Source organism: Lutra lutra, chromosome 2 (genome assembly GCF_902655055.1).
Source record: "Lutra lutra chromosome 2, mLutLut1.2, whole genome shotgun sequence".
Classification (NCBI taxonomy): Eukaryota; Metazoa; Chordata; class Mammalia; order Carnivora; family Mustelidae; genus Lutra; species Lutra lutra.
The window spans coordinates 88232099-88254728 of NC_062279.1; the positions used below are offsets into that span (position 1 = coordinate 88232099).

Sequence of the window (22630 nt, forward strand, 5' to 3'; positions counted from 1 at the left end):
AAATGTCCCAAAAATATTCCACAAAATTTTTAGTAGCTTTTCAGATGTTTCTGGGACAGTCTGCTAACTTCTTGAGAAAAATGTTGCTTTGGGTCTATTTTTCAATCATTTCAATCATTAAAAATCTATTAGCTTACTTTCACTACTGTCCTCATTTTCTGTGACAGTTTTGTTAAAAGGAAAATAAAACAATCCCAATGAGTATGAACTGAGAAATGTAACAAAACTTTCCTATGTTCTACAATTTTCCTTTGAAGAAAGATAACCAGAAATCCCTCTGCTTTCTCCATTTCCTGTCTCTTCTCCTTCATAAAAATTTTTTTGTCTTATCTTCTATTACATTTTGAAAGTTGTTCATAAATGCAGTGATTTCCTAAATAGAGTTCCCACTCCCCAGGTAGTATATAAGACATCTAGTAGAATGCAGAAAATATAAACATATATTGCAATGTAGAAAGTAAATTAAAATTATTAATATTTAATAAACAAATTAATATCGGTCCCTCCCAAACACATATTATCCCACTCTAGCAGTTGGTCTCATATTACCTAGGGTAAAAAATTTTTCAAAGGAAAAAAGAAATTCCATAGTTTGAGGGAGATTGACAGTGGCACCATAAATTCCTTCCTCTGAAAACATTATAGTTCAGTGTGCCTGCTCTAGGAGATTTACAGCATTTAACTTAATAGTAGAATCTTTATTATACTGTCTGTATTAGTACTGCTGCACAACAAACCTCCACAAACTTAACTGCTTAAACAACACGAATTTATTATCTGACAGTTCTGCAGGTCCAAAGTCCTTATGTGGGCCTCACCAGGCTAACGTCAGAATGTTAGCAGACTGACTCCTTTCTGGAGGTGCTAGAGGAGAATCTGTTTCCATGTTCGTTTGGGTTTGTTGGGAGATTCCAATTCCCTGTGGTTGCATGACTCTAATGCAGTCTGTGCATTCTTGCTGGTTGGCAGTTGATAGCCATTCCCAGCTTCTGGAAGCCACCCACTTCTTTGACTCATGACCTTCATCCTCTGTCTTCAAAGCCAGCAACAATAAAGCAAGTCTTTCTCATGTTTTAAATTTCATCTCTCCTTTCCCACTGCATCTCTCTGACCTCCTCTTCTGCCTTTCTTTTCCACTTTTTAAGAACTCATGTAATTTGACTGTTATCTCCTGAAAGCTCAGGATGAACTCCCCATAATAATGCCCTTAACCTTAATCACATCCACAGTGTCCCTCTTGCCACATAAAATAACATAGTTAAGGATTCTGGGGGATTAGAGTCTGGGTGTCTTTGGCGGGATCATTATTCTGCCTTCCATGTCAAGAAATTATTTTGTGTCACAAAGAGGTTCACCTCATACCCTCACCATAACTAATAAATAAATAAAAACTAAGAATAAGAATTTCTTTACCTAAGTATCTTTGAAATAAAAGTTTTGATCCATTGTTAAAAATATTAAACTGCTCCAGTTTTAAATAGCAAAAACACCAACTAATTGACATAAATTTCAATAAAAGCTTTGGTATATTTGATAAATCAGGTTGAAATGCTAGTAAATTATTTACAAGTGCACCAACCATGCACTGCTGCCATTTTCACTAAGCATTGAGAGTGAACTTAAAACCTGTTATCAAAATGAAGTGAAACTTTAAAATTTATGTCCACACAAAAACCTGTATATGGATATTTAAAGCAGCTTTATTTATAATTACCAAAACCTGGAACAAACCAAGATGTCTTAAAGCAGGTGAAGAGATAAACTGTGGCATACCTAGACAATGAAATATTCAGTGACAAAAAGAAATGAGTTATCAATCTATGAAAAGACATGAGAGAGCCTGACGTACATATTACTAAGTGAAAGAAGCCGATCTAAAAAGTCTATATTCTGTTTGATTCCAACTATATGACATCCTAGAAAAGGCAAATTTATGGAAACAATAAAATGGTGCCAGGGTGGCTCACTTGGTTAAGCGTCTGCCTTTGGCTCAGGTCATGATCTCAGTGTCCTGCAACGGAGCCCCGCCTCAGGCTCCCTGGTAAACAGGGAGTCTGCCTCTCCCTATCCTTCTGCTCCTCACCACTGCATTTGCTCTCTCTCTCAAACAAATAAATAAATAATCTTTAAAATCTATGGAAACAATAAAAAGATCAATGGTTGCCAGGAGTTCGGAGTAAAAGGAGGGATGAACATGTGGAGTATAAAGAATTTTTAAGGCAGTGGAAATACTCTGTATGATACCATAATAATGAATACATATCATTTTACATTTGTTTAAATCCATAGAAAGTACAACACCAGGAATAAACCCTAATGTTTACTATGGGCTTTAGTAATTATGATGTATTAATGTATCAATTGTAGTAAATGTACCACTTTTGTGGGGGAATGTTGATGATGGGAGAGATTATGCATGTGTGGAGGTAGGAGGAATATAGAGGAATATGGAAAATCTCTGTACCTTTCTCTCAATTTTACTGTGAACCATTTTTCTTTAAAAAAAAAGTCTTAAAAAAATAAAAAATGAAGTGAACCAGATTTTAAAATTGTTTATGAAATATAAAATGAAAGGTTAAAAAATAATGAACACTACCACTACCACATTGCTATCATCAAAATTACATTGTACCAAATGAGTGAAAAAAGGTTATAAATAAAATATGGGGTTTATTTTAAGATTATTTATTTATTTATTTGACAGACAGAGATCACAGGTAGGCAGAGAGGCAGGCAGAGAGAGAGGAGGAAGCAGAATCCCTGCCGCACAGAGAGCCAGATGTGGGGCTCGATCCCAAGACCCTGGGATCTATGACCTGAGCCAAAGGCAGAGGCTTTAACCCACTGAGCCACCCAGGCACCCCAAAATATGTTTTTAAATAATGTTTATTTCATCTTTAGCTCATCGTTTAAAAGTGTTCGTGTTTCCAAATGGACAACACTAATGTAACAGTAATTTATATAACACATAAGTGTATTGATCTAAGAAAATATCTTCTAAAAATAAATATACATATTTATGGTGTACATGCTAAATTTTTACTTACAAGTATGAGTTATCAAGTTGAAAATTATTATGTTAATAAATTCATACTAAATACATTTGATGGCTACACTGCAAGTTAAAACTGTGTAAACTAAATGCTTATCAATTTGGTATCATCACTTTTGTAAGAATTTTATAACAAGTAATCAAGCTTTGATTTGTCATCATTTTAGACTGCTACTCAAAAATGTCATAAGAGAATGGTTACTAAGGGAGCCCAGAATCTTTCCATCTTGGAAATGTACAACAGACATTTTTAAATACCACTTTTTCTAATAGGTAACTGAATTTTAAATATTGAATTCTAAAAGTGACAGGAACACTTGATATATCATTTATACTTTCTTAGAGTGCAGGAAATTTTATTTGCTTGTTATCTTAACACATAGCCCCTCATTTCTTACCTTCATAAACATCCAAATAAAATTTTCTAAATGTATTAGCAACAGGTAGAAAACCTCTGGCTTTCTTTGTTTCTCCATGGTTGTGTAATGGACATTTTTGGTGAGTAGAAAGACTAGTGACAAGCAAAGTTGTACATACTTTTAGTAAATGGGTAATGAATTACAAATAATGCTTGTAATTCTCAAATCATGCTATTTATTTATGTTTGTGTGTGTATTTGTGGCTAGTTGGCAAACACAGCATTAGTGCCTTTAAAAAGACAAGTTAAGTGAAATAAGTCAGACAGAGAAAGATAAATACCATCCTACTCACATGTGAAATCTAAAAAGCAAAACAAAGAGACAAACAGCAACCAAAAACCAGATTATTAAATAGAGAGAACAAACTGGTGGTTGTCAGAGGGGAGGCTGGCAGGGGGATGGGTGAAACAGATAAAGGGGATTAAAAGCACAAAATTCCAGTTATAAAATAAAGAAGTCACAGAGATGAAAAGTACAACATAGAAAATATGGTGAATAAGATTGTAATATTTGGTGACAGATGGTGACTGCATTTATCATGATGAGCAGAGTAATGTATAGAAGTGTTGAATACGTTGTACACCTGAAACTAATAAAACACTGTATGTTAATTATACTTCAATAAATAAATAAATAAATAAATAAATAAATAAATAAATATGTATATATATTCCACTCACCAAACTATTCCCTGAGCCCCAGAGCCAATAGGCTTCAAATTCTGGTAGCGCTTGAGAACTGTGAAGGTTGAGTCTCCCACTTCCACACTGTAGAATTGGTTGTCAACTTTGCTTTTGCTCATGTTGTAATGTTTGGCAATATATGACACATCCACTTGTTTATCGAATCCCTGTGAAAAGAACAACAAAAACATGAGAAAATGAACAATCAGAATGATAGCAAGATATAGAAAAGCATGTTCTTTTAATATACTAATTCATAGTCTTCTATCATCATTACATAAACCTGTATTTCGTATAAAAAATATGTATTCATCTATGTAAGATAATCTGGAGTAAATGAACTCAGAAAAATACATAGAAAAATTTGTTTTCAATATTAAAACTATTAATAATAAAATAATCTTACATTAGATCTATATAATCTTTTCTGAAATGTTTCATTAAAACCATTTAATTATTTATGAAGCAAACATGTACTAAACATACTGGGTCCATTGACTAGGCTAGAAATTTCAGAGTTGATTCCTAGTCATCCATTATAAAATCATAGAAGAAAGGATAAGAGATTGTATCTATATCCATTTCTCAGAAAGAAATGAGATACAAGATAATGTGCAGTTTAATTTTTTAATTAGGTAAATTTGAATTAAATAGTGTTAACTTCATCTGTTCTCAATAACACCAAAAATGCTATTATCTTACATTAAACATTGAACAATTTTAGTCCAAATTAACATTATTCTAAAATGCCACATGACATCTATTTATTCTTTGCAAGCTTAGATTTAAATATCTTGATTTTGTATCTTTTGTTATCTTTAAGAGTTCTTCTCCCTATTATATTTACCAATTGAAGAGTATGTCCTTAAAATTTTGAATCATGATTTATGAATATACTTAATGTAAATATCCATTATGCATGATTATTGTTTACACATAAATAAACTTATATTGTATTTTGTAACATTAAATAGTTCCAACTTTATACATAGAAAGCATCTTATACGATATTGTCTAGCTTGTTTCTTGTGGCACACACTAGTGGATGTCTACCCAATAGTCATCCTTTCTCCTTTTTGCCAATTTTGCTCAGGTTTTGAGGATTTATGTTCTGTGGGTTCCTTCCCAATCCCAAAAATTGAAAATGGAATAGTTCAAATCAATGGTTCTCTTTAGAAGTGGGATTAACCTTTCCTGGGCATTTGGGAAATTGTGGGCATGTTTTGGTATACCATATGGTGGGAGATGTGCCTTTTAGTCAGCTTATCAAACAATGCTGGTTGTCCTGCAATGAATGGGACATTCATGAATAATTTCTTACATACCTCATGACTTTTGAGTTATGCCAAAGTTTTAATTAGTAAATGAAAAAAAAAAAAAAAAACCCTGCCTTTAGTGTTCTGAGTCCAGAATCTAAACTAAAAAGATCTTTGTATGGTTTTAATATGCATTGACTTCTGGAAATGTGATTCTTAACATAATTTGAAAGAAGATTTAGACCTTCTTAGGCTCTGAACCTCTGGTTGGTGATAAAACCATTGTCCTTAGAAATATTTTGGCATTTCATTTCTAAATAAAAAGAACTGAAATAGAAGTACAAACTAACATGTCCCTACATGCTCTTGGAAAGGGAGCCAGGTGGCACCAAATTATATAAACAAGGAAAGTACAGTGGGGACTACAAGGACTGAGTGGCAAAACTTACCAATCTAGTGCACGGACCTTACAACCGCAGACAGACTTAAAGTAAAATGTTCGTGATCAACACCAGCCCATGACTGGAAGACACATGGTGGCAGCCAATCCAGTACAAATACACACAGATCTCAAAGAACAGAATGGACTAAAGATGAGGAATCTAGGTTGTTTGGACAAAAGACTGAAAATTCAGGTGATTTATGAGTACAATAAGGAGAGGACTGAAATCCAGGAGATAAGTCTGGGAAGCACGGAATAGGAAATTAAACAAGGCTATTAAAAAACAGGGGCACCTGGGTGGCTCAGAGAGTTGAAGCCTCTGCCTTCAGCTCAGGTCATGGTCCCAGGGTTCGGGGATCGAGCCCCGCATCGGGCTCTCCGCTCAGCAGGGAGCCTGCTTCCTCCTCTCTCTCTCTCTCTGCCTGCTTGTGATCTCTCCCTCTCTGTCAAATAAATAAATAAATAAATCTTTTTTTTAAAAAAAAGACTATATTAAAAAACAGGATAGGGGTGCCTGGGTGACAGAGCCAGTCGAACATTGGATTCTTGGTTTCTGCTGAGGTCCTGATCTTAGGGTAGAGAGACAGAGATCGGCCTAGGCTCCATGCTCAGCAGAGTCCACTTCAGACTCTCTTAGCTCCTACTCTACCATGCGCATGCTCTCTCTCTCTCAAAATAAATCTTAAAAACAGAAACAAAAAAACAGGGAACTATAAATCTGTTCAGGGAGGCTGTAATTTGTAATTTGGAATGGATGAAGTGCCTGACTTCATTTGCCATGTTCTAATCCTTTTTATATCCCTTAATGTTCTCATTTCTGATCACCCACAAAATTCTTAGTACATACTAGCTTCATCAAACCTATATAATCCACTTTTTGTTCCCCCACTTATTCTCTTCACCTCAAAAATGTCATTGTTCCAACTGCATATATATGCTGAACATGTAATGTTTTATGTTCCAGACCCCTGACGTCATGCTGTATCTTGGTACCACCTTACTCCTTCACACTTGCCTGTGGCTTTTCTAGCCTTGGTCTCAGTCTTCACATTATACTTGAATCCACTGTGCTGGCCCTCCTCTTCCTACATTTTAATGTATATTCAGAGGGAATAAACATTTTAATATATATTCAGAGGGAATATACAATAATTCAAGGGAATTTAACAATTCACACATCTTTTTCAGACAAACCCGAAGAGATATTCTACTCAACATTTACAATCATTTACTCTAACAAATACTGATAATATACATATTAGGTGCTAGATGCTGGGTTTGGCCCTGGAGATACAACAAAAAGATAAGGTGTCTGTCTAGATGGAGGCAGTCAAGTAAACAAGTAGTTGAAATATGGATGATATATTCTATAGTAGAATAAAGAAAAAGTGCTGGAAACAAAAAGGAATATCAACTGATTGCTTGCATTCATTCATTTTCATTAATTCATTTACTATATATAAAACAACTACTAGATGCCAATCCATGGGTATAACACTGGCAATGTTTGAGAGGAGACATGATTGTGTTTTCTCCAGCTAACAGTATCCCTGGCCCTCCCCTGGAACTGCTTCTTAAATGTAGATGTATACCTGGAACACCTAAGGAGCTTGACAAAAGGCAAATCATTATCACACTGCCCTGGAGATTTGGATTTAGGTCATCATCATAGGTCGTGATGATCTGAAGATTCCTAGGCAATCCAGGAGGTTCTGATTGAAGATTTGAGAATCTGACTGAGAAAGTCAGATCAAAGCAATTGTTCTCCTGGTGTCCTTTCTGGAGCATCAGCATCAGCATGCCCTGGAAACCTGTTAGAAATGCTGATGCTCACTCCCATCCCATACCTATTGAATCGGAAACTCTGTGGGTAAGGCCCAATAATCTGGTTCCAGTAAGCCCTCTAAGTATGCTGATGAATGTTAAGAATGGTACATTATAGAGGAAGGATCACTGGAAGACTGTGAAACAGAACTTATACCTCTGACTGACATATGTGAAAAGTAAAATGATTATTTCTGCATCTATACCCGGGAACACATTTTGTGTCTTTATGGATTGCCGAATTCCATCGTTCACGGTGCACCCAGAGTGGAAATCAGAGTCCTAGTTAGGACAAGGATTACTCCTCACCCCAGATTCAAGTATTTGAAAGAGTCCCACCGCCCCAGACTCAAGGACTTAAGAAATCTCAGTATTGAGACAGGTTAACATTTGGCCAGGTGCTTTAATGGAGTAAGTGTATCATTGCATCTCAGCAATTGTTCACACTGCTGAGAAGTGTCCAGTAATTTTTGTCAGTGCATCCCTATAACAGAACTTTTCATACAATGGGGGAAGCTATATTTGGACTTAGTAGTTTGATAGAATTGGTTAAAACAATCCTAGAGTTTATACTAGCAGGAAACTCTCAGTAAGAGAATTCCCAGTCAAAAAGTGACAAAAAAGGTATTCAAATGAAATATCTAATGACTTGACACATTTTCTAAAATAAAAATTACTTAGTGATCTTTTATCTCCATTGTAATATCTCACAATAACATTGAAAATCATCATTATAAAGTTTGTGAATTCACACTTATACACACACACACACACACACACACAAATTTCAAGTATCCTTTTCATACCTAGTTTTGAATTAAACTTTACATAAAATCTAAAAGTTAGAAAACATCCTTCAGGGGCATCTGGGTGGCTCAGTGGATTAAGCCACTGCCTTCGGCTCAGGTCATGATCTCAGGGTCCTGGGATCGAGCCCCGCATCGGGCTCTTTGCTCAGCAGGGAGCCTGCTTCTCTCTCTCTCTCTCTCTCTGTCTGACTCTCTGCCTACTTGTGATCTCTCTCTCTGTCAAATAAATAAATAAAATCTTTAAAAAAAAAGAAAAGAAAACATCTTTCATAGTATGTCACATAATTGGGAAAAGGTTATTTTATTATTTTTTTTATTTGTTTTATTTTTTGGAGGGCTGGGCAGAGAGCATGAGTGAGGTGGGGAGAGGCAGAGGGAAAGGGAGAGAGAGAATTCTAAGCAGTCTCCATGCCAGGTGAAGCCCGATGCAGACCTGATCTCATGACCCTGAGATCAGGACCTGAGCCAAAATCAAGAGCTGGACGCTTAACTGACTGAGTCACCTAGGCATCCCATGGGAAAAGGTATTTTAATTATTAAACAGTAAGACACAGAGAAAACAGCATTGGCAATTTTCTTGGATTGATGCTGTAACCAAAAATTTGATGGCAAATATGTTGTGTTGAAAAGCTTCCCCCAGATCTCATCTGTGCCCCAAGCTTACAAAAACAAATTGAATTTCAAAAAGCTCAGAACATATTTACTACAGTATATTTTATTCTCAATTTCCATGTAGTCTTCCTTGTCATGATTATAAAGTTCAAATATAAACTTTTTCCTGTAATATGTTCCTATGAAAGTATGCCATTAAGTATACTATAAAAAAGTTATCAATGCTAGAAAGATTTTTCTCCAGTTATGTGTTTTAGCATATTCTTAGTTCAGGTCACAGAACTGTTGAGCTAAACCCAAAAAGGGAAGAATCAAGCCCTCACATTGGGAAGAAATGACTTGCCTATAGTGTGAGGTACAGATTCTGAAGTTTTAAAATGGATCAGAACTACCTGAGGAGCTTGTAAAAAATAGATTGCTAGCCCCACTAAAAGTTTCTGATTCAACAGAATTAGGGTAAGGCCAAGGTTCATATTGCTAACAAGTTCTACACTTAAGAGAACCACTATTTTAGAAAATAGTAGATGTAAAAGACATTTAAAGAGAGCTAGAGAGACCAAAACTGGAAGTAAATGCAGGTCAAACCAAGCAAACAAAAGATATAGAATCAAAAATTTCACGGTGACTCTCTTTGGTATCAGCACCTCATTAGCTGGCCCAGACATCATATTCCCAGGGGAGTGTTTCCCTCTCTCACAGGTGTAATATAGTATCCAATTAATGTTTTCTCAATTAGTTCATGAAAATAAACATTCCATCATCAATTTATATTGAATTTATAATAAAACCCAAAGGTATTATAAATGCTCACCAATGGAAAGCCTCTCTCCAGAGAAGAAGTTAATTATGTTAATTAATTATGTTAATTATAATAAGACATATTATATTAAAAATTATAAATCACCACAGTGGTAACTTATGAAAATCAATATCAAAATAATTATAGGTTTGGAATAGTTTCTTCTATTATTGATTCACATTATTTTTTAAAGTAACTCATTACTGAATATTAATCTTGTGTTGAAATGAATCAATAATTATTTCTGTGTGGATATAAGAGAATTTTTTTGCAAAAATTCAAAGCAAATCAATTTCCTCCCTGTCCCCAACTGCCAAAATTTTTAAAGCTAAATTAAAGGAAGCTGTTATTGTTGCTGGCTGGTAGGCAGTTTATTAGAGAGGAAGTCTGAATATAATCTGTTCTGTGAAAAGACTTTATGTTCTGTAGGCCAGTAAGAAAGTGCTTTGTGCAAAGAGTCCCCATAACCAGTTAGCTGCTAGCCTATAGCTATGGAGTTCTGAGAATAAAAACATCCTACATTACTGATCTTATCCTGAAGGTGTCCAAAACCTTGACTGCATTATTCTCAAACTTAATAACCTATATGCCACAAGTACTCCCTCCCCATTTTCATTTGTACATGACTGTTCTATGTTACTGCTCGTCCGTTCCCTAGCAGGAGACATTAAGGTTTAGAAATTTTTAGAGGTTAAGCTTCATTAGTTCCTCTTGAATGATATAGCTGAAAATAGCACCACGTCTGGATTATTTCTGTACTTAACAGCTGTGAAAACTTAAGTCGTTTTATTCTTTCATTAATTTATTATTTATATTCTGATTTGTGCAGAACATCATCAAAGATAGGGGAACAATGAAACATTAAATCCAGGTTTAGGAACAGATCTCAAACAAAGCAGACTAGGAGATGACAGTTTTACCAGAAGGCTTAAGTTATGAATATCTATTGCCTTGAGCACAAAAGTGTAATTCTTCCACCAAGCCAAAAGAAAAAAATAATGACAACAACAACAAAACACAATGAGTGGAAAGTTTTGATTCATTAATCCCATAGAATATATCATACCAGTTCACAGGAAAGATAAAATTTCTCTAGCACTTAACTTCAGGAAGAATATATTCAATAGTTCTTTATATAATAACTCTGGGAATCAAACATCAAGCAGTTGATATATTTTTAATCAAAGACATAAAAATATATTTCATATGATTTATATGAAATCAGTTCTCAATAATTCAAGGGGAGAAAGAAAAGTGAAGCGGTCTTAATTGCTTACCTACTAAAGGTGAACTTTATATTCTGTTAAATACTGTATTTAACACTGACGACAGGTGAGGAAAGTGGCATACAGAGCTGTTAGTTGGCTCACAGTCTTGGAACTATTAATTAGTGATGTCAATTAATATGAACTGAAGTTCATTCAACTCCAAAACACGGGCTCTTTTTTTTTTTTAACTAAACCATTCACTAGGTCAGCTAAAATAATTTAGAACAATGATATGATTTTCTTAAGATAAGGTGAGCTATAGGAATAGGGCTTAGAGGACACCTGGGCAGCTCAGTGGGTTAAGCCACTGCCTTCGGCTCAAGTCATGATCTCAGGGTCCTGCAATGGAGCCCCGCATCGGGCTCTCTGCCCAGCAGGGAGCCTGCTTCCCCCCCCCTCTCTGCCTGCTGCTCTGCCTACTTGTGATCTCTCTGTGTCTAAAAAATAAATAAAATCTTATTTAAAAAAAAAGGAATAGGGCTTAGAAAAATCAACCAAATGAAGTAATAGCATTCCCTTCTCTTATATTTATCAATTGATTTATCCCAGAGTCTGAATTTAACTGAACATTACATAATTCAGGGTTGAAATAGATAGTGTTGGTGAGGAAAAGCCAGACTTTCAGAACTGCCTAGAAATTTAAAGGGTCTGATTTCATTCATTTGCTAAATATATATTGATCACCTACTGTTTGCCATGCACTTTCAAAGATGTTATGGATATAACACTGATCTATCTCAACAGAATAGCCAAGATAAATTTGCTACAAAATGCATCTCCAGAAAATTAACTGGTCAGTCTGTTGAATATTATTTTAGTATTGTCATTTGGATACTGAAAGTATCTGCCAAAAAGTGATGATTGTGCTTTAGGCACAAATGATATTGAGCTATTCGTTCTCATAGTTATGACCAGCATATTGATTTGCTTCATGATGCTACTCCAACTGTTGCAGAAAGTCAGCAGAAACCATGCCTCTTATTCCATTTGTTATGGCAAAGAAGCATGTATTTAATCCATTTTTGAGTCGGAATCAAATTATTTACATTTGAGTTTTAAAGGAGGAGATTTGAGACAACAATACTTAAGGATATTTAGGACTCAATTTTGTTCTGTCAAGAGCATATTTTCTCCACTCTGTTACCTAAAGCATTACTCTCTAAGGATGACTAAAGCCTGAAATGTATATGACTTTTATATTGGTTGCCCAGAGATGGGTACTCTGTGGAATCAATGGAGTATAAAAAATCAATAATGAAGTAAAACTTTAAGACTTAAATTATGTTTAACCATTATTTTCAATGACGTGAAAAAGCACAAAACAGTAATCAATAATACAGTAGGCCTGGCTTCTGCCTCCTGTTATCTGTATGTGAAGGAAGAAAACTAATACTGCTTCAATGCCTGCTATGCACCAAGCTGGTGTCAGGACCAGACACTGTGCTGGGTTATAATAAAACACTTCACATAAGACTTAATATTCTCATTTTGCAATCGAGAAATCCTAGACTAAGAACTTCAGGAAGGATAAAAATCTAGCTTTTATCTTAAAATCCTGACTATCAGGTGTTGGTTAAACTTTTTAAAATCTTACCGTCAGTGTACTTTTTTATGGAATGACAGCAATAATCTACTTCTTTTCATTAGTGAGAAGGTTAAATGAGATAGTGTATGTAAAGCTCTCAGTGTGGTATAAGCTTATAAAGAAACCCTCAACAAAGTTGATTGTTATTATCATTATTACTACTACTATAATTAATATTATTGAGAAGTTAGATAACATTTAAAAACACATAGCTAATTAGCAATTTAAGAATGTTATTAACAAAAAGTTGGCTTGAACTGTAGGGCCATCCAAAGACACTATGATATTGCTATACAGTTAATGTTTAACCAACAGGGTTCAGAATGGTCAGGTAATAAAATATTTTCTGTATTTTTGTTTGTGGGAAAAATCATATTCCATGAATATTCATGGGCTATACCACATTTCCCAGCCTTGCCCTGCAGTTCTATTAGCGCCATGTGATGAGTTCTGCCCCATGAACCACAGTAGAAATGGCAGGTGTTAGCCAATGCAGGGGCATTTAAGGCATGTGCCACCACAATCCATCTCTTTCCACAATCTGGTGTCTTAGTTGGCACAGCATGAGATGGCAAGAACCTAAATTCCTGAGTCACAAGGTGGCAGAAACCAAAATTCCTGAGTCACCCTAGTTAACCTGTACTATAGTTTGTATTAGAAGAAATAAGTCACTGAGACTTGAGGTCTACCTATTACTGGGGTATGTTTTTCATTCAACAAATATTTATTTTGGTCTTACAATTGTGTCAGGCAATGTTCCAGGCACCAAGAATAGAAAGTTCCTGCCCTCAAAGAGTTTAATATTAAATTCTTCCTTACAGGATCAAACCTGGAATGCTGACTTCATTATCACAATGATCTAACCTACAGAACAAATCACACTGAATTCTACATTTCTTATTTACATATTTCCAGTTTGTCTACAATAAAAAAAAATTCTAAAATAGGCAATAATAAGAGGTATTATAGAATCAAGACAGGAAAAATTTTCCAGGCTAATAAATAAGAGTTCATTTTTAAGAAATTCTTTCTCAGGGTAGGAGTAAGAGGCTATATTCCCTCATAAGGAAGTAAAAGTCACTTAGGAATCAAAATGTTCACAAGTTACCTAAATTTCACTGACTTATCTATAAAACAATTTTTGTATTTTTAGAAGAGGAAATTAGAACTTATCAAATGATACATTTTAAAATGGACACTAGAACTTTGTTTTCATATGTACAACAAAGAGTAGTGTTCTTTTTTTATCCTTTTCTTTTTTAATTTAAATTCAATAATTAACATATAATGTATTATTTGTTTCAGGGGTACAAGTCTGTGATTCAGTAGTCTTATATAATACCCAGTGCAAAGAGCAGTATTCTTAAATCCAAATGATATTGATTCTGTCATTGCACAAACATAAAAAAGATCTAATCAGTACCAAAGTTTAGCAGTTCTGTGTTCTCCAAAGTCTGGGTTTTCATCTCTTTGGATATGCACTTTTGTAACTGCCTTAATCTTTTTAAGAATAATTTAGAGATGTATAGAATATATAACCAAATAAATATTCACCTTTAGAGAAGATGAACAGAAGAGTTGAATGACACATTCCAAATTTGGAACTGGTTTTAGAACTCATTATCTAAGTTAACATTATTCTTCTTAACCTACTGAAAAATTCAGCCTTTGTTTATCATGTACCCCAATCTCAGATAATACCTGTACCAAAAAGTAAAATTATCACTTAATGCATTTTCCAAAGTCTCACATAGAATTAAAATAGTGCATTTATGGTATTAGTTGATTGCTTAAGAATACTATATAGATCAAAATAGAAACCACATATTAAGCATGATTTACCATTCACTGAAAACCACAGATAATTCTGTGATATTTACAGCATAAATATTTTTAAAGATGTAGGCAATAACTTCATTTAAATTTGATTAATACCTCAACCATAACTGATCTTGTAGTACTAAGCTACATTTTTATTTGTACTAAGATCATTCAAAAAGAAGTCAGTTCAAACTCTTTTGTGCCTCAAGAAAACCAAAGACATGAGAGGAGTCAAGATGGCGGAGAAGTAGCAGGCTGAGACTACTTCAGGTAGCGGGAGATCAGCTAAATAGCTTATCTAAAGATTGCAAACGCCTACAAATCCAACGGGAGATCGAAGAGAAGAACAACAACTCTAGAAACAGAAAATCAACCACTTTCTGAAAGGTAGGACTGGCGGAGAAGTGAATCCAAAGTGACGGGAAGATAGACCAGACCATGGGGGGAAGGGGCCGGCTCCCGGCAAGCGGCGGAGCAACGGAGCACAAAATCAGGAAATTTAAAAGTCTGTTCCGCTCAGGGACATCGCTCCAGAGGCTTAACCTGGGTGAAGCCCAGGTGGGGTCAGCGTGGCCTCAGGTCCCGCAGGGACACAGAAGGATCGGGGGTGTCTGAGTGTTGCAGAAATTACAGGTATTAGAACGGGGAAGCCGGCTACAGAGACAAGGCCGAGTAGTGAGCTCTAAGCTCGGGGTTACCTTGAACCGGTCGCAGACTCGGTCAGCTCGGAGCGCGGCTGGAGGCCAGGGTGACGGGAGTAATTGGGCACTGTTCTCTGAGGGCACACTGAGGAGTGGGGCACCCGGCTCTCGGCTCTTCCGGGCCAGAGACCGGGAGGCCGCAATCTTCATTCCCGCCCTCCAGAACTCTATGGAAAGCGCTCAGGGAACAAAAGCTCCCGAAAGCAAACCCAATCGGATTACTCAGACCGGCTCAGGGTAAGGGCGGTGCAACTCCGCCTGGGGCAAAGACACTTGAGAATCACTACAACAGGCCCCTCCCCCAGAAGATCAACAAGAAACCCAGCCAGGACCAAGTTCACCTACCAAGGAGTGCAGTTTCATTACCAAGGAGAGCAGCGGAATTCCAGAGGAGGAGAAAGCAAAGCACGGAACTCATGGCTTTCTCCCCATGATTCTTTAGCCTTGCAGTTAATTTAATTTTTTTTTCTTTTTCAATTTTTTTTTCTCTTCTTCTGCTAAATTTTTTTAACTTTTACCGTTGTCTTTTTTAACGTTTTTTAAATAGTTTATCTAATATATATATATTTTTTTCTTTTTATATTTTTTCTTTATCGGTTTTCTTTTTTTAATTGTTTCTTTTTTTTTTTTCCTTTCTGAACCTCTTTTTATCCCCTTTCTCCCCCCTCACGATTTGAGATCTCTTCTGATTTGGCTAAAGCATATTTTCCTGGGGTTGTTGCCACGCTTTTAGTATTTTACTTGCTCCTTCATATACTCTTATCTGGACAAAATGACAAGGCGGAAAAATTCACAACAAAAAAAAGAACAAGAGGCAGTACCAAAGGCTAGGGACCTAATCAATACAGATATTGGTAATATGTCAGATATAGAGTTCAGAATGACGATTCTCAAGGTTCTAGCCGGGCTCGAAAAAGGCAAGGAAGATATTAAAGCAACCCTCTCGGGAGATATAAAAGCCCTTTCTGGAGAAATAAAAGAACTAAAATCTAACCAAGTTGAAATCAAAAAAGCTATTAATGAGGTGCAATCAAAAATGGAGGCTCTCACTGCTAGGATAAATGAGGGAGTAGAAAGAATTAGTGATATAGAAGACCAAATGACAGAGAATAAAGAAGCTGAGCAAAAGAGGGACAAACAGCTACTGGACCACGAGGGGAGAATTCGAGAGATAAGTGACACCATAAGACGAAACAACATTAGAATAATTGGGATTCCAGAAGAAGAGGAAACAGAGAGGGGAGCAGAAGGTATATTGGAGAGAATTATTGGAGAGAATTTCCCCAATATGGCAAAGGGAACAAGCATCAAAATCCAGGAGGTTCAGAGAACCCCCCTCAAAATCAATAAGAATAGGTCCACACCCCGTCACCTAATAGTAAAATTTACAAGTCTTAGTGACAAAGAAAAGATCCTGAAAGCAGCCCGGGAAAAGAAGTCTGTAACGTACAATGGTAAAAATATTAGATTGGCAGCAGACTCATCCACAGAGACCTGGCAGGCCAGAAAGAGCTGGCATGATATATTCAGAGTACTAAACGAGAAAAACAGCAGCCAAGAATACTATATTCAGCTAGGCTATCATTGAAAATAGAAGGAGAGATTAAAAGCTTCCAGGACAAACAAAAACTGAAAGAATTTGCAAATACCAAACCAGTTCTACAGGAAATATTGAAAGGGGTCCTCTAAGCAAAGAGAGACCCTAAAAGTAGTAGATCAGAAAGAAACAGAGACAATATACAATAACAGTCACCTTACAGGCAATACAATGGCACTAAATTCATATCTCTCAATACTTACCCTGAATGTTAATGGGCTAAATGCCCCAATCAAAAGACACAGGGTATCAGAATGGATAAAAAAACAAAACCCATCTATATGTTGCCTACAAGAAACTCATCTTAAACCCGAAGACACCTCCAGATTTAAAGTGAGAGGGTGGAAAAGAATTTACCATGCTAATGGACATCAGAAGAAAGCAGGAGTGGCAATCCTTATATCAGATCAATTAGATTTTAATCCAAAGACTATAATAAGAGATGAGGAAGGACACTATATCATACTCAAAGGAACTGTCCAACAAGAAGATCTAACAATTTTAAATATCTATGCCCCTAACGTGGGAGCAGCCAACTATATAAACCAATTAATAACAAAATCAAAGAAACACATCGACCAGAATACAATAATAGTAGGGGATTTTAACACTCCCCTCACTGAAATGGACAGATCATCCAAGCAAAAGATCAACAAGGAAATCAAGGCCTTAAATGACACACTGGACCAGATGGACATCACAGATATATTCAGAACATTTCATCCCAAAGCAACAGAATACACATTCTTCTCTAGTGCACATGGAACATTCTCCAGAATAGATCACATTCTTGGTCCTAAATCAAGTCTCAACCAGTATCAAAAGATTGGGATCATTCCCTGCATATTTTCAGACCACAATGCTCTGAAGCTAGAACTCAATCACAAGAGGAAATTTGGAAAGAACCCAAATACATGGAGACTAAACAGCATCCTTCTAAAGAATGAATGGGTCAACCAGGAAATTAAAGAAGAATTGAAAAAATTTACGGAAACAAATGATAATGAAAACACAACGGTTCAGAATCTGTGGGACACAACAAAGGCAGTCCTGAGAGGGAAATATATAGCGGTACAAGCCTTTCTCAAGAAACAAGAAAGGTCTCAGGTACACAACCTAACCCTACACCTAAAGGAGCTGGAGAAAGAACAAGAAAGAAACCCTAAACCCAGCAGGAGAAGAGAAATCATAAAGATCAGAGCAGAAATCAATGAAATAGAAACCAAAAAAAAAAAAAAAAAACAGAATAGAACAAATCAATGAAACTAGGAGCTGGTTCTTTGAAAGAATTAATAAGATTGATAAACTGCTGGCCAGACATATCAAAAAGAAAAGAGAAAGGACCCAAATAAATAAAATCATGAATGAAAGAGGAGAGATCACAACGAACACCAAAGAAATACAGACGATTATAAGAACATACTATGAGCAACTCTATGCCAACAAATTTGACAATCTGGAAGAAATGGATGCATTCCTAGAGACATATAAACTACCACAACTGAACCAGGAAGAAATAGAAAGCCTGAACAGACCCATAACCACTAAGGAGTTTGAAGCAATCATCAAAAATTTCCAAAAAAACAAAAGTCCAGGGCCAGATGGCTTCCGGGGGGAATTCTACCAAACATTTATTCTTTTTTTTTTTTTAAATATTTTTTTATTTATTTATTTGACAGACAGAGATCACAAGTAGGCAGAGAGGCAGGCAGAGAGAGAGGAGGAAGCAGGCTCCCCGCTGAGCAGAGAGCCCGATGCGGGGCTTGATCCCAGGACCCTGGGATCATGACCTGAGCCGAAGGCAGAGGCTTTAACCCACTGAGCCACCCAGGCGCCCCTCTACCAAACATTTAAAGAAGAACTAATTCCTATTCTCCTGAAACTGTTCCAAAAAATAGAAATGGAAGGAAAACTTCCAAACTCATTTTATGAGGCCAGCATCACCTTGATCCCAAAACCAGACAAGGATCCCATCAAAAAAGAGATCTACAGACCAATATCCTTGATGAACACAGATGAAAAAATTCTCGCCAAAATACTAGCCAATAGGATTCAACAGTACATTAAAAGGATTATTCACCACGACCAAGTGGGATTTATTCCAGGGCTGCAAAGTTGGTTCAACATCCGAAAATCAATCAATGTGATACAACACATTAATAAAAGAAAGAAGAACCATATGATACTCTCCATAGATGCTGAAAAAGCATTTGACAAAGTATAGCATCCCTTCCTGATCAAAACTCTTCAAAGTGTAGGGATAGAGGGCACATACCTCAATATTTTCAAAGCCATCTATGAAAAACCCACCGCAAATATCATTCTCAAAGGAGAAAAACTGAAAGCTTTTCCGCTAAGGTCAAGAACATGGCAGGGATGTCCATTATCACCACTGCTATTCAACATAGTACTAGAAGTCCTAACCTCAGCAATCAGACAACAAAAGGAAATTAAAGGCATCCAAATCGGCAAAGAAGAAGTCAAACTATCACTCTTTGCAGATGATATGATACTAAATGTGGAAAACCCAAAAGACTCCACTCCAAAACTGCTAGAACTTGTACAGGAATTCAGTAAAGTGTCAGGATACAAAATCAGTGCACAGAAATCAGTTGCATTTCTCTACACCAACAACAAGACAGAAGAAATAGAAATTAAGGAGTCAATCCCATTTACAATTGCACCCAAAACTATAAGATACCTAGCAATAAACCTAACCAAAGAGACTAAGAATCTATACTCAGAAAACTATAAAGTACTCAATAAAGAAATTGAGGAAGACACAAAGAAATGGAAAAATGTTCCATGCTCCTGGATTGGAAGAATAAATATTGTGAAAATGTCTATGCTACCTAAAGCAATCTACACATGTAATGCAATTCCTATTAAAGTACCATCCATTTTTTTCAAAGAAATGGAACAAATAATCCTAAAATTTATATGGAACCAGAAAAGACCTCAAATAGCCAGAGGAATATTGAAAAAGAAAGCCAAAGTTGGTGGCATCACAATTCCGGACTTCAAGCTCTATTACAAAGCTGTCATCATCAAGACAGCATGGTACTGGCACAAAAACAGACACATAGATCAATGGAACAGAATAGAGAGCCCAGAAATAGACCCTCAACTCTATGGCCAACTAATCTTCGACAAAGCAGGAAAGAATGTCCAATGGAAAAAAGACAGTCTCTTCAATAAATGGTGTTGGGAAAATTGGACAGCCACATGCAGAAAAATGAAATTGGACCATTTCCTTACACCACACACGAAAATAGACTCAAAATGGATGAAGGACCTCAATGTGAGAAAGGAATCCATCAAAATCCTTGAGGAGAACACAGGCAGCAACCTCTTCAACGTCAGCCACAGCAACATCTTCCTAGGAACATCACCAAAGGCAAGGGAAGCAAGGGCAAAAATGAACTTTTGGGATTTTATCAAGATCAAAAGCTTTTGCACAGCAAAGGAAACAGTTAACAAAACCAAAAGACAACTGACAGAATGGGAGAAGATATTTGCAAATGACATATCAGATAAAGGGCTAGTGTCCAAAATCTATAAAGAACTTAGCAAACTCAACACCCAAAGAACAAATAATCCAATCAAGAAATGGGCAGAGGACATGAACAGACATTTCTGCAAAGAAGACATCCAGATGGCCAACAGACACATGAAAAAGTGCTCCATATCACTTGGCATCAGGGAAATACAAATCAAAACCACCATGAGATATCACCTCACACCAGTCAGAATGGCTAAAATTAACAAGTCAGGAAATGACAGATGCTGGCGAGGATGCGGAGAAAGGGAACCCTCCTACACTCTTGGTGGGAATGCAAGCTGGTGCAATGACTCTGGAAAACAGCATGGAGGTTCCTCAAAAAGTTGAAAATAGAACTACCCTATGACCCAGCAATTGCACTGCTGGGTATTTACCCTAAAGATACAAACATAGTGACCTGAAGGGGCACATGCACCCGAATGTTTATAGCAGCATTGTCTACAATAGCCAAACTATGGAAAGAACCTAGATGTCCATCAACAGGCGAATGGATATAGAAGAAGTGGTATATATACACAATGGAATACTATGCAGCCATCAAAAGAAATGAAATCTTGCCATTTGCGACGACGTGGATGGAACTAGAAGTCATCATGCTTAGCGAAATAAGTCAATGGGAGAAAGACAACTATCATATGATCTCCCTGATATGAGGGAGAAGAGATGCGACATAGGGGGTTAAGGGGGTAGGAGAAGAGTAAATGAAACAAGATGGGATTGGGAGGGAGACAAACCATAAGTGACTCTTAATCTCACAAAACAAACTGAGGGTTGATGGGGGGAAGGGGGTTGGGAGAGGGGGGGTGGGATTATGGACATTGGGGAGGGTATGTGCTATGGTGAGTGCTGTGAAGTGTGTAAACCTGGCGATTCGCAGACCTGTACCCCTGGGGATAAAAATATATTATATATTTATTAAAAAATCAAATAAAAAAAATAGTCACAACAACAACAACAACAAAAAAAGAAAACCAAAGACATACCCACAATCAAACAATATAGAAAAGTTCATCATTACAGAACCAAATCTTAAGACCTTTACATTTTTTTGTTAATCTTTGTAGCCTAACTGAATCTACTCATTAACTCAAATAGTTATTTAATAAATCATTAGGTGAAAAAACCTGCCCAAGGTATAAGACACAAATACAACATTAAATTTACTCTTTGAAATTCACTGCAGCCATTGTCATGTGTGGGCATATGAAAAAAACTATTTTCAAACATCATGAAATACTCATTCATAAAAATAGAATTGTTAGTTATCCTGATAGTGTAGATAACTTAGTGATTTATTTTGTGATTCAAGATGTACCATGTTTTTACAATAATGTTTGCTATGTCTTTAATAATTTACCTGGACAGTCCATGCACTAAAGCATTTATGTTGGGATTTTTTTTTTAAGGTATGCAAAATTAAATGCTATGTATAAGATATAGAAGAAAATCAGAGTTGGGCTTCCTCGAATAACACACAGGAGAAGAAACCCCTTAAAAGAAGAAACTAAGGGATGCCTGGGTGGCTCAGTCAGTTAAACAGCTGCCTTCACCTCAGGTCATAACCCCAAGGTCTTGAGATCTTGTCCCACCATGGGAACCAGCTTCTCCCTCTCCCTCAGCCTGCCACTCCAACTGCCTGTCTCTTGCTCGCTCTCTCTAGTAAATAAATAAAAAATCTTTAAAAAAAGGAAAAACTAAGGTAAATATTTTCTTTCCCTATTACATGAAAAACTAATATAATAAAGGAAAGGTTTATCAGTTTATACCTCAAAATCATAGCTATTTGTTTACGAAATACCCAGAACTTCAAATATATTCAGGTTCAATCTACTGATTTCCTTAAGCCATATTTATATGGAAGTCAATGTCTAAGTTGGTGTTTTGAGGTGGCAGACAATCCCCCTCAAATCTAAAATATACAACCAATGCTTTTCACAGACCAGCAAAAGTGGTTTTCAGTTTCCCTGTTACATTACACAGGTTTTTCTTTGCCTTGCCCCATCAGAATATATTTTCCTTTGTTGCTCTTTTCCTCTAATGTTGGTATAAAAGTATTCCCATCTAAGATAGCCATCCAATTTTAAGTGTAAAAATTTTGACCAGATAGTTTCATTGTCTTTGAAGCAGAAACCCATAGACCCATCAAATGAGATAAAGTTGAGCAAATCAAGTTACGTTAAATTCAGTATGTTTTAAAAGG

At 36.2% G+C, this 22630-nt stretch overlaps 1 protein-coding gene across 15 annotated transcripts in view; it reads right to left on the minus strand.

Moving 5' to 3' along the window:
• Positions 1-22630, minus strand: part of MAPK10 (mitogen-activated protein kinase 10) — a 598365-nt gene that overhangs the window by 131740 nt on the left and 443995 nt on the right. For all 15 annotated transcript variants that reach the window (XR_007125159.1, XR_007125160.1, XM_047717902.1 and 12 more), the window contains one exon: positions 4152-4321. Coding sequence is in view for 13 of the 15 variants with exons in the window: in XM_047717902.1 (XP_047573858.1) it covers positions 4152-4321 (170 nt within the window). In the remaining 2 variants the exon portion in view is untranslated. The remainder of the gene's footprint in view (positions 1-4151; positions 4322-22630) is intronic.